The 19,710-nt window shown below is 41.6% G+C and overlaps 1 protein-coding gene across 2 annotated transcripts; it reads right to left on the minus strand.

The window, feature by feature from the left end:
* Positions 1-2,622: 2,622 nt before the first annotated feature.
* GJC3 (gap junction protein gamma 3) lies at positions 2,623-16,106 on the minus strand. Of its 2 annotated transcripts, XM_039844144.1 has the most exons (3): positions 16,054-16,106; positions 3,044-3,822; positions 2,623-2,742 (listed from the first exon to the last, which is right to left on the minus strand). In XM_039844144.1, the coding sequence occupies exons 2-3, from the start codon at positions 3,819-3,821 to the stop codon at positions 2,735-2,737; spliced, it is 786 nt and encodes a 261-aa protein (XP_039700078.1). In that variant the 5' UTR covers position 3,822; positions 16,054-16,106; the 3' UTR covers positions 2,623-2,734. The 2 variants fall into 2 exon arrangements, with proteins under 2 accessions (XP_039700078.1, XP_039700077.1); XM_039844143.1 differs by lacking the exon at positions 2,623-2,742 and having other exon boundaries at positions 2,896-3,822.
* Positions 16,107-19,710: the final 3,604 nt, after the last annotated feature.

A 19,710-nucleotide genomic window follows, 5' to 3' on the forward strand; every position in this document is an offset into this window, starting at 1 on the left:
TACTAAAGGATGATACAGAACAGAGCAGAATGGATAGGGGCAGTAGGGCATGACCAGTCCCAGACAAGGGGAAACTGCCTTACATGCTTGCCCAAGGCAGGGCAAAGGCCTCTTTCAGGAACCAGCATGCCTGGGGCATAAGGGAAGGATTGATCAGACATTCTTTGAGGAGATTTATGGGAAGCAATATCTGTTCTGGCCTGGATCAAGCTGGATCTAGCTTGAGGTCCCCAGCCATATCATGAGACAGTCTCTCCTCCACAAATAGAACTGAGCATCCATAAATAATGCCATACATCTACAAGCAATTGATTTTCAACAAGGGTGCCAAACCGTATTTTATGAAAGAAAATAAGCTTTTCAACAAATGTGCTGTGACAACTGAATAGCCACATGCAAAGAAATGAAGTTGGACCATTTTCTCATGCCATAAAAATTAATTCAAAGACCTAAATGTAAAGCTAAAATTGTAAAACTCTTTGAAGGAAATGTGCAAATCTTTATGGCAATGGATTAGGCAAGTGTTTCTTAAGTATAGCACCAAAATCATAAGTAACAAAAGAAAAAACTGATAAATTGGATTTCATCAAAATTAAAAATTGGGGGGCATCAAAGGACACTATCAGTAAAATGAGAGACAACCCACCAAGTGGGAAAAATATTTAGAAAATCTATATCTGATAAGGTACTAGTATTCAGAATATATAAAGAACTCAACAACAAAGATAGAAACAACCCTATTTTAAAAAGTGGGCAAAAGATTAGACATTTCTCCAAAGAAGATATACAAATGGCCAATAGGTACATGAAAAGATTTGCTCAATATAATTAGTCATTAAGAAAGTACAAGTCAAAACCACAATAAGATACTACTTCACCCCAGTAGGATGGCTGAAATTTAAAAATCAAATAAACCAGAAATACCAAGCGTCGGTGAGGATATGAATAAATTGGAACCTATTTATACATTGCTGCTGGGAATGTAAAATACTACAGCTACTGTGGAGAACAGTCTGGCACTTCCTCAAAAAGTTAAGGAGTTACCACATGCCCTAGCAATTCCACTCCTAGATATTTATTTAAGAGAATTGAAAACATATGTTTACACAAAAACTAGTACATGAATGTTCATAACACCAACATTCATAACAGCCAAAAAATGGAAACCATCCAAATGTCCATCAACTGAAAAATGAATAAATAAAATGTAGTATAGCTATTAGAAGAAATAATATTCAACTATAAAAAGGAATGAAGTAATGATTTATGCTACAACATAAATGAACCTCAAAAACATTATGCTAAATGAAAGAAGCCAGTCACAAAAGGTCACATATTGTATGATTCCATTTATATGAAAAGCCCAAAATGGGAAAATCGATAGAGACAGAAAGTACATTAGTGGTTGCTGACATTTGGGAGATATGGGGTTTCGAAGGTAACAGCTGAGGGTTGTAGGGTTATTTTTTTTTTTTGAGTTGAAAATTGTGTCAATGGATGTACAACTCTAAAAGCCATTAAATTGTATACTTTAAATGGGTGAATTATATAGTGTGTGAACTATATTTTAATAAAGCAGTTTAAAAAGCAACACTATTAAGGAAGAATTCAGAATGATGTCACTTGCTTTTTTCCATCCTTGGTCAGTTGGCTGGGCTCTGGCTATAGCAGATAAGAGATTCTTTGTGAAACACTTCTGTCGCAGAAAGAAAAATTATTATTTACTAGTTGTTGCCAACGTGTCTCTTGGGGAACCAAATATCTTTCCTTAAAGATGCACCTTAATTTACTTGGAGATAATTTAGGATTCAGAAAGAGAAAATAAAACTAGATAACTGCTCTGTTGAGAATTTGAGGGCAAGGAGGGACTGAGGAGAGAGGTGCAAAAATGTGGGAGGCTACAATGCTCTTGGACATAAATGCCTGAGAGACTCAAGAGAAACCTGCTTTAAACTTTGTACTGAGTCACACTCTGATGTAAACATCCCTAACTGTTACCCCGGAATCAGAAGTAGAATTCTACTGTCTTTTCTGCGTGGCATTGAGGGGTATGAATTTAAAAAGTAGGGACTTAGCCCCATATATGAGGTGCTGCAATGCTGGAGCCAATGGAGCAGCTGCCATAAATCAAGCAGAGAATCAGAATTGAGTAGAAATCAGAGTTCTCAGCAGTTCAGGGGACATAAGCCTCTGAATTCACATTATTCTTCCTAAAAGGTATGGCTGGATGTTTGAATAAATCTATGTATTAAAAGACACTAAGTTATATATATGCTTGGAAGCTCAGAGTTTACGGATATGACATATGCTGCAAGTCGGGGGGATATTCAGGGGTCACAGGACCTTGAGGTTTGGGGAGCAGAGAATGTGAATCAACAAGAGAGAGATAGGTAGAGTCACTGAGACTGGAAGGAGGATTCTCTAGCAACAAGAATGCCACCAACAGTAATCAATATTTATTGTGCAGGACAAGGATGAGGCATGGTTTTATGGAGGTTTCTGCTGGCTGACTTTGAAACCAAGCCCATGAAAATTGTGATGCTGACACCAGAGAATTCTGGTGAGAAGACACAAGCAGGAGTTCTTCAAGGAAATGCTTTAGACAGCATGACCTACCATGGCCCTTAGAGATGCTTCAACAGCCTCTTATTTGTCATGGAGGTAAATCCCTGCTCACTGATGTTAGAAAGTAGATTCAATAATAGGGTTTCCTTCAGAGTTGAGCCAGGTGTCTTCATAATTCTGCAAAGTAGAGAATCAAGCAGAAGCTGAGACTTTTTCTAAGTGGGAAGAGATCTCAATGGAAGGACAGGGAAGTACAACTGACTGAGCACCCTGGTCCTGGTTCATTGGAGACAATCATCAGATTGATTGGGATGGAAGTTGGGTTGGGAGTAGTGGTCAGATATCTGCCTTGAACTTGGTTTTCTGCTTTGCAACATGTGAGAATTGTACTTCCTAGACGGTGAGGGACCTACTGAGGTGGGTTATCAGGACAGAGATATCAGGCAAAGAAGAAAGAGGACATTAGTGCCCTTCTCACCTGCTACACGGAACTGCTCTTTGGATTCCACCACTGGGAAGTTATCAGTTGGTTCCTTGTGTCTTCTTCTGCTCTCTGAAGTTGGGAAGTAGTTAGAAGATTTTTGCTTCCAGGTCCGCCACCATCTTCCCAAGCCCAAGAGCACAAGCTCCAAAAGAGTAAACAAAAGACAGAGCCCACTGACTCCAAACATGGTCTTTAGGAAGATCGTCTTCTCAGAGGGGCGGGAGAGATTACAGGCTACACTACCAAGGCAAGGCTCTCGACGGCATGCAAAGGAGCTGGGCATCTTGAACCCATACAGATGGTACTGCCCCCCCAAGGCCACCCCCTCAAGAACTAGTCGTACCCCCAGCTGTGCCACATAGGCCCAGAGCAGCCTAGGGCTTCCAGCCCCTGAGGCACCTGTGGTGCCCTCTCCTTGCTGGATCAGGTTCTCCTCTTCCTTCTTCACCTTTCCTGAGTCTTCCCAATGCCAGATGATGTGATATATGGTGAAACCCATGTAGAGGGCACTGGGCACAGCCACCAAGATGACCTGGAAGGCCCAGAAGCGCAGTGGAGAGAGGGGGTGGAAGGCGTCATAGCAGGCAGCCTTGCAACCTGGCTGCTGGGTGTGGCACACAAATTCGCTCTGCTCATCACCATAGACCCCCGTCCCACTGGCCGCCAGCAGCAGGAGGCGGAATCCCAGGAGCACAGGAAGCAGAAGGCGCCCCACAGGGGTGGAGTGCCAGCTCTCTTCAACCACCAGCCGCCTCAGGAACCTGCCACACATCCTGTTTTGGAACAGAGGACAACGGTGAATGTAGGTGTGCTGCTCATTGTCCTTTAGGAGGAGCTCTAGGCCACCTCTTCACTCCTAATCCAAGAATAGATAAGGCAAGCCTTGCTCCTCTCCAAGGATCTGGTTGATCAAATACTAAAACTCTTACTGCACTTATTTATATAATGGAATCATCTATATAAAATAATAAAGTGTGCGTGTGTGGGTGTGGCTCTCTCTTCTGTTCCCCTCTGTACTGCTGGAGCAAAGAGGAACTCTCACTGGGTGAAGACCTGGTGGGCACTTTTTCTCTCTTTCCCTCCCTCCTTCTTACCCTAAATAGGCTAAATAGTAAGAGACAAGTGTCTTCGGAAAAGTTGTTTCCCCAGGCTGCCAGGTCTGGTGCTACTGTCAGCATTATCTAAACAAAATCAATACTGACCCTGGGGGGAACATGCACTCTCCTGCTGTCTGGTTTTCTCTGACTCCATGCCCTCTGGTGTTCACAGGCGTGTCTGGCTGGCTCTGCTCCCATCACAGAGTAAAATTGAGGTTAAGGGGCTCCATGGGGATCCAGAGAAGAAAGTGAGAGTCAAGCCTTGCTTTAGTCAAATATTCTTTAGACCTAACCAGCTCAGGAAAAAGAGTGTTTAGGGGAAAGAAAAAAACAAAACAAAACAAAACAAAAAACAAACAAACAAACAAAAACCCAGCAGAATCTAGTTACATGTAATGGGGTTTGGGGTCGAAACCAGAACTGACTGTATAAAAATTCGAAATTCAACTTTCCTTTGCCACAGTTTCTTGGGCTCATATCTCCCTCACAGTGAGAGGTGACCATGATCAGAAACATATTTCAGAAATTCCTCAATTCTTCAGACAAAATACCATCATGCTACTGGCCCAATTTGCCATCTTTATCCTTGTCGTAATCAGCAGCCTTCCTCAATGTCCAGCTACTGTTTCTAACACCCTCATTCGGCTCAAATTTTTACACACATGATTCCGTTCACTCTTAGAAGACCATGCAAACCTCTTACTCCACAAAGTAAATAGAGATTTTTTGATGTGAAACCCCACAGCTACTAGTCCTTCTTCTATCATCATAGTCACTTCCAGCACCTTACAGAAACAAGTGGCCTTACACTTGTCCAAAGCTTCTTTCTCTTCTAAATTTGTATTCTTGGGTCTCTCCTTTCCAGCTTCTTCAAGGATTTGATCCCCACATTATATTTCCTATAATTCACACCACCCTATTTCCTCTTTGACTACGAACTTGCTTAGGTTTCTCCCTTTTAACTCTAATAATAATAACGTGAATTTCTAAGTTAACATGGTAACAAATGAGACATGCCTAATTTTTCTTGTATCAGCTTCTCAATTATAATACCGACAAAGATGCAAAAAACAATTTAAAATGGTATCATAAACAATAGATAAGAACAGGCCATATGCCCAAAAAAAGTAGAATGGTCCCTTCTGTGCAATTGGAAGGGATGGACTGAGATGCTTCCAAGGGTTTTAGTTGACCAGAGAAATATGTCCCCACCCACCAACTGTGAGAAACCATATTTTGAGCCACTAGGAATCAAGAGTTTGAAACTCCGCCTGCTCCTCAGTCCCTGTCTTTCTACCTTCATCATAGATTGTGAAGACTCAGAAGCCTATCAGGCCACTGAAAATTCTTTTCTATAAAATTGGATTAAAATTTTTAGAAGAAACCTATTTCACTCTATAGAAAGAAGCAAAATTGTTTTCATGATTAAAGATGGCAGATTGAAGACAGAGATTTATCCTCTCTCGTTCCCAAGACACTCAAAAATGAGAGTAAAGGGACTTTAAATGTATAAACCCACACTACAAGTAGAGCAGGAGAAAGATCATCAGTACCACAACTAAAATCTACTTTGAATAGGACAGATTCTGAGGAAAACAAAATTGGGGTGCCAAAAGCACATTGGATAATTCTTCCAGAATTCAGGGGAAGAAGGTGAATAATTGAAAATAATAAAAGGTAAATTGACAAGGAAACAAAATCTGTTTTTGGATTTGAAAATCAAGACAACGATAAAACAAAATCACTAGCTTACTTATTGAATGAAAAAGCATTTAGCGAAGTGCCTGGGCAAGAAAACAAACAAACAAACAAATAAATTTTGTTTAGAGAGACATTGAGCTCTACAGAGGCCCAAAAGGAAGGTCAAGTTCCAGTGCTAGTCCTGGATTCCTCAACCTTGGTGCTATTGACAGGGCATGATAATTTTTGTTTGGGGGCAAGGGGATGTTGTCCTATGTGTTGTAAGATGTTTAGCAGTATTCCTGGCCCCTATCCACTAGATGCCAGTAATACAGCTTCTCCTCTCCCACCCACAAATGTCTCCAGACATTGCTAAATGTCCTCTAGGGTCAAATTCACCCTGGTTGAGAACCACTGCTTTAGGGTAGCACTGGTTCATCACTTCTTCAATCTTGGCTTCAGATACCAGCTCTGTAAAACAAGACATCTGTACCAGAGCATCTCAGAGGATTTGGGGGCATGATAATCTGCCCATTTTCAGGCTGACTGCACATTCTTCTCAGTCAATCCCATCTGCAAGGATGCCTGTAGCCCCTCCCTGCCTCATAAGTCCGGGAGAGTCCCTGTGCTTAGGGAAGGCAGACCCAGGGCTCTGAGGGTTCTGCCCTGGCTCTACTGGAGAGTTACTAGACTAAAAACTAATTTGGCAAATTCTCAAATCTTGCTCTCAGCCTTCTCATTTCAAACTGCAGGCCAAACACCCTCTAAAGACATTTCCATCACATTCTCAGCAGAACTGGAATTTAACACAGAGCAGGCCTGGCATATTCCAAGTGTTGGGAATTTGAGTAGTTTCCAGAGGGCCTATCTCTGGTTCTTCTTCCTCTGTCCTGTGCACACCCTAGACCCATAGGGAGACACCCAAATATCCTCTGAGAGGCTCTGTGAACTAGGATCTCCAGAGCTCACCACAGAGCTTTGGGGGTTTGGAAGGCAGAGTGAGAAAAGCAAGACTAGAGGACTTGCCCGAGAACTCCTTGGTTTAGAGCTCCCATACCTATGTCTGAGTCCCCTTCCATGTCCTTTGCCCCATGGCTGTTATCACCAAAACAACGTTTATTCCACATACATTCCGAGGTCTCACTCAGACAAAATTGTGCTCTTCTCCCAAAGTCTTTAGACCAAAGAGAGTTTCCTATACAGCTAGAGCCTAAACACAGCCCTTCCTCCTCCCCCTATCTGTTTCAGCCATCCCTGGCCCACCTGTCTCATTGTCTGAAATCTACATCCTCCTCCTACAAACATGTCTGCAGCTTTGTCCGCAGTGGCCAGAGCTCCCAGGCCGAACTCCAGGATCTAGGGAGCTGAGAGCTCAGCATTGCTGACAAAGCTTGACTCAAGGAATGCCACTCTGTTTCTAGGACTGAAGAAATAATTTGCAAATAAATCTATTTGGGAGAGAGTTGGTAGGATCAGAGCCCTGTCAAGATTTTAGCTGGAAGAGCAATACCTGTGAGTTCAAGAATTGGGAGAGAAAGAAGAGCTCAGATTTTAAGGGGATTTTCAAATATATAAATAGATTTTTCTTAATTGCACCATGATTTTGGTAAGAATTTTTCTATACATCTTTATTCTTTTCAAGAAAAATTTCATGATTCCCTTGGTGGCAGAATCCATCTCAGATAGCTAAGGTGTGAAGGAGGAATTTCCACTTAGGACAATGCTGTACCCGGCTCACTGCTTCCATCTCGCCCGACCTGACCTGGGAAACATTCTAGATTCTTTTACTCAAAGTGTGGTCCAGTTGCAGCAGTACTGGTATGCAGACTCTTGGGTCTCATCCCCAGCTTAGCAAATCAAATCTGAATTTTAATAACATCCCCAAGTCATTGGTGTATGCATTAGAGTTGGAGAAGGCAGTCTAGGGCTCCAGGCAGCAACCCTCCACAACTGCGCCCTGGCCCTGTGCCAGCCCAGCTACCCTCTACCCCAGCATGAGCACTCACCTGGCAGCTTCCAGCAGAAGTACCAACAACAGAAGAAGATTGCAACTAAGCGTCCTCAGGCTGGAGCCTACAGGGTCTCAAGCTCTCCCACAGGCCCTGCCTCCTGCCACCACCCACTCCTCCCCCTCCCCTTTTCATTCCTGGCAGCCTTAGTGAAGAGTGAAAGAATTGCAGCAAGAGGAGCAGGCAGCCCTTCTGTTAAAGAATAGGCTGTGGAGAATAACCCTCTGTTGTTGAGGGTGAAGGGAATGTCTCCTAAGTGAACTGAAAACAGGGATTTTCAGATCATCTGAAAGGGGGCAGTGGCCTCAGCATAGTTCCAAAATGCAGGCTTGCCGGCAACAACAGATAAAATTTCCTTAATTTTATCTCAAGATGTCTCTTAGCTGAGAGAAATAGCACAGGCTTCCCCCTACAACATGATGGGCATCTGCTCCATGTCCCCTCAGCAACTCAAGGAACCCAGCCCCACTCCACCAGGCCCAGTGAGAACTGTGACACTTGCCTTTATACCCATTCCTGCCCCCATTGCTAGAGCCAGAATCCCCTCTAAAGATATGGTGGAGAATGGAAAGGGACAAGGCTGGGCTAATAAGTGGGTGGTTGAAGAGAAAGGGATCTGTTTACTCTGTTGCATGCAAAAGCTCCCAGAGCCAACATTGTACTATTCAAGGAGGAGATTTGGAGAGAACCTCACTTCCAGATTCTGCCCCTGTGGATATTTGGGGCATCATTCTACTATTGTCTAGCATTTAATATTGTTATGGAGCAGTATAAGTCCAAATGGATAGTCTTCACCTTTTAAGTGATTTGACCTTTTTGACAGTTTGCCAAATGGATTCTTTTTTTTTTTTTTTTTTTACCTTTGAAGCTTGTTCACTCTTCCAAGGGATTCTATTAAGCACAACATAAGATAATCTCGTATTGGTTCTCTCTTGGACATGTTCACATCTGGTCCACAGGAAATAGTTATGCAGCCTTAGAGCCACCCAACTTGAGGCATATAGGCCAATTCCAATATAGCCACATCTCTCTCTTCATCTGCTGGGCATCCTATCTCTTGCTTTTTTGATACATCAGGCAAGAGTCAGTAGACACATTGGAGCCCCTCTCACTAGACTTGAGATGCAAGAGGCAGCACCTTCATCCCTTTCTCTTAAGGGAAACTAACAGCACATCTCTTTCCAAAGATATCCTCTCCTCCAAGTTAATCCACTCATCCTCTAATTTCCAACAACTCTGCTATTTTATACAACTTTGATGTGGGTATAGAGTTTACAAGTGACACAACTGTTATCAATTTGCTTGTTTTTCCTTTGAAATAGTGCATCTTACATTTTAAAAATCACTGTAGAATATCATATATGTTGTATATTCTAAATTATTGCATCTCAAAATCCCAGTCAAAATTTCCAATTTAATATTTTGTTACAGTAACATTTTCAGTACTTAATAAATGACAGATATTCCAAGTGCTCTTTGGCTTTTAACTCACTTAACTCCCATAACCTTATGATATAAGTACTATGATTATCCTCTTTTACAGAGGAGAGAAATGAAGAATAGAGAAGTTAAGCAGCTTATTCAAGGTTGACCAGCTAGTGAGTGAAGCTGGGATTTGAACAAGCAATCTGGCTGCAGATGTTAAACCCTGAACACTACTATACTATTAGCTTCCCCATTATCCAAATTACCAGCCTTTAAAGAGCTTTCTATTATAAACTCATAGTAATTTCATACTCCCCCCTCCAAAAGAAAAAAGCAGAAATCCTGCGCTTAAGTATTCCATATCTTAATAACTAACTCCACTATACATCTTGGATCTCAACCAAAAACTTGGATGTCATCACTGCCATCTTCTTCACTGACCACATCTTGTCGATCTACCAGTTGTACAGATTCTGTCCCTTGAATCTAGAAGGTGCCTAGTTCAATATTGAATCAATGAAACGTCATCCCGGTGTCTCTGCTTCTAGGCTTGTTCACCTCTAATCCATTCTCTGTGTTGCAGAAAGAATATTTAGCTTAATTCTTATTTAGATTTGCCAACATGTTTACCAGTTTCTTTGCTCAGTTCTCCCTCTTGAATCCCATATTTTCCTTCTAGATTAAATTTTCTTCTTCTTTTTTATTTTTTTAACTATCAACAATTTTTATACGTGTTCAGTAACGTTAGATATATTCCCATTATTGTGCAGCAGATCTCCACAACTCTTTCATCTCACAAAACTGAAAGTTTGTACCCATTTCTACCTCCTCTTACCCACTAGAAACTACCATTCTACTTTTTGTTTCTGTGAATTTGACGACTTTATATATCTCATATCAGTGGAATCATATAGCATTTGTCTTTTTGTGACTGGCTTATTTTATTTAGCATAATGTCTTCAAGGTCCATCCATCTTGTAGCATCCATCAGAACTTTATTTCTTTCTAGGGTCAAACAATATTCCATTGTATGTATATATGCATGTATATGCCACATTTTGTTTATCCATTCATCCATTGATGGACATTTAGGTTGATTTTATCTCTTGGTTATTGTGAAAAACACTTCTTTGAACATAAGTGTGCTAAATTTTATTCTTCTTAGGGTACAACCTTCAGTGGTTCCTCTACTAAGGGTAAACTCTCTTGATCTTCTTTGGTATTAAGATGCTTTCATTTTATCCTTATTCTTGAATTGTTATTTAGTTGAGCATAGAACTCTAAGTTGACCGTTTTTATCCCTCATGACTTTAAAGAGATTATTTAATGGCCTTCTACAAGCTGGTGGGTTTATAATCTGATTTATAATCCTTTATGCAATTGCCAGTAGACTCAAAGAAAATTGTTACAAATACAGTTGATAAAACCTTTGAGTAAATAAGTCATCACCAGTTTGTGGAACTGCTGAAAAATATAGAGGACAATTAATTTAATGAACTTGCGTTCTTTACCAATGCTTGTTGGTTGAGTCGTGTAAGGGTTTTGCTAATATTTATTGTTCTGATAACTCCAGTACAAGATCTTCTTAAACAAAAGATATGCTTGCCAAGTGTTCAATAATCAAAGACACCCCCCCTCAAAAATATGGCAATATGATTTACAATTCCTCGCTGATATCACACTGTAGATAAACAAACTAAATTTGAAGCTCCAAGGAGAAGATCTTATTTGTGAACTAGCCAGACAGATATGAGAATTAATGTTGAAATGTAAACTTTTTGAAATACACACAAATAATTATGATTTTACACATTGTTCTAGCACTGAATTAGTATGCACATTAATCAGATCAATAGCTTCTAACCATATAACAAAGGTTGTGTTATTTTGCTCTACTAAATATATTACATCTGGCCTAGTGGCTAAACAATGGGCTCCTACTTGGTTAATTCTTCAATAGTCTATCTGCCATGATCCATTCTGTTTTGCAGAGTCCAGACTGGTAAATTAAATGGGGGATATAATGGAGACCATCGCCATGCATTCCTTAATGATTTGAGGATGCCACTGATTTCTGCCATTTCTCCCGGGATGCCATATTATTTTCTAGTTACTCTCTTGGCCTGTTTGGGGCAGGAGATAGCTCACTTGCCTTTGGCTATATAATAACTTTACTCCAGTGGTCAAGGAAACTGTATAGGATTCAGCCATCTGCTAAGTTTATCTATCATGTAAAACTACACATTTTAGAACATAGGAAATTATTACCAAATGGGTCTGCAGACCCACTGACTGTAAGATGTAACTATGAGAGGGAGCTAGGACAGGATTCCATTTATTACCAAACCTCTATATGTGCTATGATGATCCTCTAGGTTCTCGCTGCCAGCTCAAATCATATATGTAACTTTCCTCAAAAGATCTCAGTATTCCCCTTTTCCATTATGTGGTTATTTGAGTAAAAGGCTGTGGTTACTTTGGGGGAAGAACTTGGAGAATCGCTACCGCATGCACCTTACATGGTGTTATAGGATATTTCCACATGGAAATCCACCCCTTCAATCGATGGGTTCTCAGTCTAACTTACTTAAAACTAACAGTTCTCCTTGGGAACTGAGAGCTCTGACCTCACCATTCAGGGCTGTGGAGTTGGTCCAGCCAAAGTCCAAAGTGGGGGTGGAAAGTGGGGATGAGGCCCAGGGAATAGGGATGTTTTTCAAAGTTGCATGAATTGATTTCTCTTGATTCTTCAATGGCTCCATTTATAAATGTCAACAGTGCCCGGGTCAGTGTGGGGAGGAGGCTAAGGTTGGTGCTTGGGGGTAGGGGCTGGGTGGAGGGGGTTTCTGCCTAATTATTTCTAAATTTCTGACAGGACCCTAAAGCACTAAGACAAACTTCTCTTTCACAATAAGTTTCTGAGGATTGATGCCAGGAGAGAAGCCTCCAAGGGTAAAGAGAATTCTCATTCCACCAGACAATGCCCTCTTTGTCCCTCCTCTTCCCACAAGATGAGACCAGCCTCCTCCCACAGCCATATGTTGACAATATGTGCCAAGGCCTGGAGCAGCAGGGCACCCAGGGTGCAGAAATCACCCAAAGTTAGGGGGTGGAAAGAAGTGTATACCCCACAATGATAGGAAGAGATATCTTTCTCTTCTCCCCGCCCCCCTCTTTTCCACCAATGGTTGTATCTATCTGGTTTTGGGGAATGTGAGACAACACCAGGAACAAGGGTTGAGGAGAAGTCAGCAGAAGGATAGTATCAGCACGAGAAGGAAAACATCTCCCCAGAGCACTGGATATAACGGCCTGGGCCTGGAGAGAAGGGAGCTAAGCTAGTCCTGGGCCCATCATCACATGAAAATCTAGAGGAAACAAAAATATAAACTAGTAATTTCTTAAGACTGTGCAGGTTTAAAATCTGTAACATTTTCAAATAGTCAGCAAATACATTTCTCACCAGTATGGCAAGGATCTAACTCAGCAACAGTTTACCTCAGAGAACTGGTGATAAAGAGACAGCATCTTGGTTTAATTCCATCCTGATCCTCTCTGGTTCATTACCTGAATTTCTAGAAAATTCTCTTTCCTGCACTTTCTACCATATAAAGGCAAATCCTTCTGCTCACATGAGCATGCAATGCTGTGAAGCAGCTATTGATTTCAATGACTAGATCTTCCTTCTTGACTCTCTGCTGCCCAATAAGGGGTCTCACAGTTACCCCACTCCACTTTTTCAGGTCTTTGTTCTGTGACTTTCTTTACATCAGATTTTCCAGGCCTACTAAAGTCTTCCCCAGGTTTTAGGCCCCTGCCCACCCAAAAAATCAAGCCTTCTTTCTCTGTGATTGTGAAGACAATAAGTCCTTGGAACTGTAGAGTCCAGTGATGCAGATAAAAGATGGGAGAAGAGCCGAGTTCAGAAGACCAGGGAAGATGTCTTCAAGGTGACTTTGAAAGACATCATGGTCTATCCCAAGGACAGAGAAAGCCAGTGGACTAAGTGCAGTGAATGGAAGGTACAGATGTGCTATTTTCACAAGATCAAGGGGCAGTCCCAAGTAGGTGTGAAAAGGAGACTTAGTAGAAACAAAACATCAGAGCCCTAACAGATCTACAAAAGACACAAGTAGAAACACAGACATTTCTGCATCCCCTTCCCCAACAACACAGCTGCTTTCCTCTTTTCCTATCATTTCTCCATCCTCACTCCCAGGTTTCAACTGTCACAGGAAATGATGTCAGAGTCAGCTCTTAACCAGGCACATCTGATCTCTCAGCTACACAACCCCACCTGTCTGAGGCTGATCCCACTTAATAAGGTATCAGACTCACTCACACCCAGGGACGTTAGATGGAGAGTGAGCCAACCTTGGGTGTCAGTCAAACCTTGGGTTCATGTGGTGGCTCCACCAGTCACTATCTTTTTTATAGGGACTTAATCAAGTGACTTAATCATTCAGGCTACATTGCATCAGTGTTTGTCATGAGAATTCAGTTTTTAAAACTAGTGTATGTAATCTTCATGAGGGCAGAGGCATTGTGTCTTTTGATCTGACCTGTACACCCCATTGCCAAAGACACTGATTGGCGTTTAGAACTTGCTCAGTAAATATAGTCCATAGTTCATAGTCCATGCTAGGTGTTCACTAAATGTTGTTTTTCTTTCCATAGACCATTACAGCTACATAAAACTCTAAGGATCCTCTAGGCCATATTACAGATGAGAAAGCAGATTCTAAATAAATAATTTATATGGATCATACAGACTGCAAGAGGCAGAACAAGACAAGAGACATGTTCCTCAAACCTGGTGAACTGTTGAGATCAAAGCACAGAATAAGAGATAAAGAGTGGGATTTGAGAACAAAATGCCAAAAAAAGCTGTAGAAAATCTGGAATCTCCAGCAGAAGCTATCAGGAAAATAGCCTGGACTCTGCCTCCTAAGTAGGAGTGATTATGGGACAGGAGACTGGGAAGGATGTTGACTGGAACAGAAAAGTTATGATCAGAAGTTATGAGTAACAGGGGTGACAGATAAAGACAGAAAGAGGAGGACACTAGGTAGTTATAGTAGATGCCATTTATGTAACAAGTACATGCTATCTCATTTCTCAAAAAACTGTAATAAATTTCTTATTATAACGTCCATTTTAGCAATGAGGATATTGAAGCACAGAGGAATTAAGAAATTTGTTCACAGTCTATAAAACCTGGATCGTTAACCATAACGCTCACTGTATTGGATAAATCCTAGTTAGGAGTTACTATTTTGAATAATTAGAAGAAGGTTGAAGCCCTAAGTAGGGATTACACTGACCCTAGAAAGCAAGTGTTCATGGAAGGGAAAACAATGAGGAATTATTGAAAATGAGTGAGGGAGATGGGGACATCAGGAATTTGGGATAGGAATAAAAGCAAGGTAATTGAACGCTAAAGTTGGATGGAAAGAAAAGTCTCAAATAATCTAAAGATTAAAAATAATTTTTATTTGCTTTTGGAATATCTATGAATGTCGTTATGTCTGTTTCCTCAGTATTCACAAGACACCAGAAGAAATAAACTTTATTCAACTGAATCAGGAGCATCAGCAGATCTGATTTTCTTCTCCCTACCCACCGATAGGCTCCCTCTTGTGGCAAAATGGGATATACTGCTAAGACTCAAGAAACAAACACAAATACAAATGTCTGGCTCCACCTTGCTGAAGGGAGGGCATTAGGTGTAAGGTGTCCGCCTCGGAGTTCCAGGATACTGGCAACAGCAGCTGCATCATCCTGTTTTTCCAGCAGTGATGGATTGGGTTTCCCAAATTGCACCATCGTATCTATACAAGAAGGGCCTTTGTTGCTCAACCCTCCTCCCCCAGGGTTAGTTGACCAGCTTGGCACGCAAAGTCCCCTTTGCCAGCCAGGATCCAAAAGCAGAAGAGGGGCATGGGACTGTCTCCTGAGACAGGTACTTGTCAAAGTCTAGAATTTTACCCTACTTACAAGCCTATAAATTAGCCTATACTATTTTGTGAGTGCTGGCAGAAGACAGGAGAGCTCTGAGATAGAAACAAAAGACTGGTGATCATGGCACAGCAAGCAGCATGAGCATTGTGTTGGCCAGAGTGCTCCTGGGCCCCTAACTCCCAGACAGTTACTCCAAAGGACCCAGGTGGATTTTATACTGATATAGGCCTGTAGTGCAGTCAAGAAACCCTTAGCTTGAGGAATGCACGCTTTTATAGTCAGCTTTCACAAGCCTGATCTTTTTCCAAAGGAGATTAGTACCTCATCCCTTGAGGTTGCTCACTGCAAACACTATCCTGAGAAATGGCCTGGGTAAAAAACACACAGGTTTTTTATTCTTGATATGCCCAGTAAGAATGTGCCAGAATCTCAAGGCCTATGGCAGATTATCCTTCCCAGCAGCACCCTCCCCTTATCCTTCCCCCAACCCCACCTCTGCGTGCAGTCAACCTGTTGTCCCCTGACTCACAAGCTGATTGCTCCTACTGATGAGGCAGGATTGCATCAGAAAGGACTAGCTTACTGATCATTGATGATTCTCATGGATGTGGGACACAGGAAAGGTCCAGGATTCTGGGCTAGAACAGCCCACTGCCTTACCACTCTGTATGTGCTTGGAGGTGTGGGGGAAAACTTTGCAGTGCCCCCTCCAATCTACAGCACCTCAGGGTGGTGAGTTGGCAGCCAGGCCCCTCACCACCATCACCCAGTATACTACCCTCTGGTTCTCAGGTCAATCATGGAGGAAAGAGAAGAGCATCTGTCTTCCTACCTGGGCTTTCCAAAAGAATAAGGCAGAGGAACAACCTCACTTGCTGTGATCAGTGCAATAGCTCAGTGTTCTCCTGGCAGGACGTAGCCATGAGTGATTGACTTTCCTTCTTGCTGCCCTCCTTGGCCCTCCTCTTCCTCAGCTGTGAGTGGTTGATGGGGGTATGGCTCATGTCCCACATTCCCCGACAGTCCCTCTGTCTCTTGTGGGTAGCCTTCTCTGTCAAGGAGAGTAAGAGGCCTCGTCCTTGGGTGTTCTTCTCCAGCCCCTCTTGCTGTTCCTGGAAAGCTCCAGATTGTTTGTCAAGCACAGGAGCAGGAAGATGGTTCATTTTCTTTGTGGGGGCCTTCAGCCAAGGGGGAGGTAGTTGAGGAAACCTCCCTGAAACTAGAGTAAAAAGAAAAAGAAATAGGTAGTAGTAGAGAACATACAATAATAAATGACCAGGAGGTCCAAAAGCTATACAGTATGTGTTCCATAAAGAAAGAATTGAGAAGAAGGAATAGACTCATACCAGCGCATATTGTTATGAGATTTCAAAAAGCTAGAGAAAATGTAAAATTTTTACAAGCTTCTAAAAGAGACAAAAAACAGATCACACATTAAAGAATCAGAAATCAGAATGACTCTAGACATGCCAAATGCAACAGCGAAAGCTAGACAACAACAGAGAGATGCCTTCAACCTCTGAAGAAAATTATTTCTAACCTAAAATTCTATACCTAGCCAAACTGTCAATAAAATGTGAGGGTATAATAAAGACATTTCCAGATATAAGAGCACTCAAAAAATTTACCTGCAGAAACTTCTTGGTAATATGCATCATCAAAATGAAAAATAAGCTAAGAAAGGAAGATGTATATAGTATACATGGATCTAGGAAATGGAAGATGCTACATGGGTAAGAGATGGAATTCCAACAATGATAGTGAGAAAGGGAGATCCCAGGTATGGAGAGCAACCTGTCTAAACCTGAATTTCTGAATGTCTTGCAATGAGATTAATATGATTGGTGAGGAGTTTGCAGTTGAATAAGAACAGAAAAAAATAATTATTATTTGCTCCACTGAACAAAGAGTTATGTTGAAAGTAAAATAATTATAGTTTACTACATAGCAGAGCTGTAAAGGTATTACATAGTCATAATAATGAAAACAATGAATATAGACCTAACCTAAATTCTCTTATAATGTTTATATTAGGAAGAGGGATAATGGGCATGTGTGGTGGAGGTTAGGAAAGGAAAGAATGTAAATCCTTATCTTCCAGGATGTTGACTTTATGATGCCTAGCACTGAAACATCGAGAAAGCATTTTATTTAGACGCATCGAGGTAAATAGCTCCAAATTAACCAGCTAAAAGATGTGAAAAATAAAGAAAAAATATTTTGAAAACCAAAAATATTTTGAATACCATATTACTTTGCATAAACCAAGCATTGAAAAATATATATTGTCTCAAGTAAAGAATTTTTACTAGGAAATGATTAACAGAAAAGGAAGGAATTACAAAAAAATTATGTATGTCAATGGAAGTAACAATGTGGTAGTTTATTTAAAATAGAATATTTGACCCAAGCCTCAACTGCTTTTATAACTTTACAGGATAAAATAAATAATATAAATGAAACATTAAAATTAAAAAAAAAAAACAGAGATGCAGACCTTGCCATGAACAAAGCAGAAAATGAAGCCAGAACAACCACCTGTGAGAGTCTGGGAGGCCATACCTTCACAGTCTCACAGTCTCACACCTTTCAGGAATGTTGGGTTGCGATCTCAGGAGTGAAACACACACACACACACACACACACACACACACACACACACACACACAAGGAGATATGCCTATAATGGACAGATTCATCAAAAATAACAAATAAATCCTGACATGTGTCTCTCTGGACCCCGCAGCCCTGAATAACAATCAGAAGTGGGAGGCAGAGAGCATATCAGTGAAGTGACTGAGGCCTGTCTGGAGGAGGAGTGCCCTGAGATGCTCAAAGAGATTGCCTACTACCTAGACTAAGTGTTTACACCTTCTTATGTTCTACTCACCAGCAGTGAGCAAGAGAAGGGCCAAGAAACATCAAGGAGAGGGGATATAAGAGGGTAGATGACCCAGTGGAAGAGAAAGAGGAGACTTTAGAGGTGTGGAAAAGTGGTCCTCAGAATCCTAATTAACCCACAAAAGTACTCTCAAAAGCTCCAGGTACAGGACAAAAATGGGGATAAAAAGGGACATTGTCAGCCCACTCCTGAAATTCAAAAAAGTGTCCTAGGTTCAATTTCTGTTCTTGTCCCGAGCTCCCCGGGAAGAAAGTGGCCTGGATAACGTACAGGGTCCTTTATTACTCTCTCACATTAGTATTTTTAATTTAGTAATGGAAGAAAAACCTAATAACTCAAAAGAAATAAACCAGCCAGTGACATTTCAAACAAAAAATTCTACTCCTTTGAGCAAATGAAGACAAATACGTAACAGGACAAATTTCTCAGATCAAAGAGGAAACCAGAAGTCCATATGAATAGCCCAGGCTAAGGCAGATTGGAAGGTGTGATTGCCCATCTCCTATGACAGGAAAGGCAGGGCAGGGGACCCAGGTATGAGGTAGGAGAGGGCACAAAGCCTTTCACAAATCCAGAGAAACTTCCTGGAAAGATTCAAGTTTCAGAGGAGTTGTGAAAGGCTATGATAGCTTGCCAAGAAGAGACAGAAAGATTGCTGCAGACCAGGAGGGTATGAGGCAGCTGAGAGGGGAGGGTCACAAAGTCCTATTATGGAAGTGACCTGAATTTGGGGCCTGGCCACAAGCATTGACTGGTCACACCAGGAAGGACATAGGGGTCCAGAGAACTAAATGTGGGTCCTTCCAAGGTCACTTCTAGCCCACCGACCACAGATCACCAGCAGATTCCCCTACAGGACTGGATCAACTTCAAGTGCACTTTCAGGATGTCCCACTCCAGGAGAGCCTCATTGCCACAAATTATCTCCTCCTTAACAAGTCCTCAGTCACTTTAAAATAGCATGTTGCTCTGCATCTGGGGAACCCCTCTGTAAAAAGCCCACCGGCTCCCAAGGGTGCATGGAAAGACCTTCATTTCCATGTAACTGGCTTCCTCTTTGTTCTATGTGTTTTATGTAATGCATTAAAAATTATCATGAAAGGAAACAATAAACAAATAATTTCTCAAAGTTAAGAAAAATAAAACTTGTCTTGGCAAGAGAGTAGATGGCACCAAAGACTAAGAACTGCTGACCTAGAGGGATGTGGTGTGCAGAGAACACAGGCTGTGAGGGAAAAGACGCAGTAGTGGGATGTGCTCATTCATTGGAAGCACTGGAAGCTCATTGGATGGGGGCCCTCCAGAATCTGACTCCAACTTCCCCTTTGAATATATCACCCTACTTGCCCTACTCCCTCAATCTTCTTCCTGAACTCCGTTCCACCAAACTGACCTCAATGACCCTCAGATAGGTCTGGTGCCATCTCTTTCTGTCTTTGCTCATTCATCCATTGATCTTCTTTTGTAAGTGTTTACTGATTGTCTTCTCTCTGTCAGGCACCGGGCCAAGCACTAGAGACACAGAAGTGGACAATAACACTCACCATCCTTGTTCTTATGAAATTGCCTCCAAGGGGCCAACAGAAA

Source organism: Pteropus medius, unplaced genomic scaffold (assembly GCF_902729225.1).
Source record: "Pteropus medius unplaced genomic scaffold, Ma_sr-lr_union100, whole genome shotgun sequence".
In the NCBI taxonomy this organism is placed as follows: Eukaryota; Metazoa; Chordata; class Mammalia; order Chiroptera; family Pteropodidae; genus Pteropus; species Pteropus medius.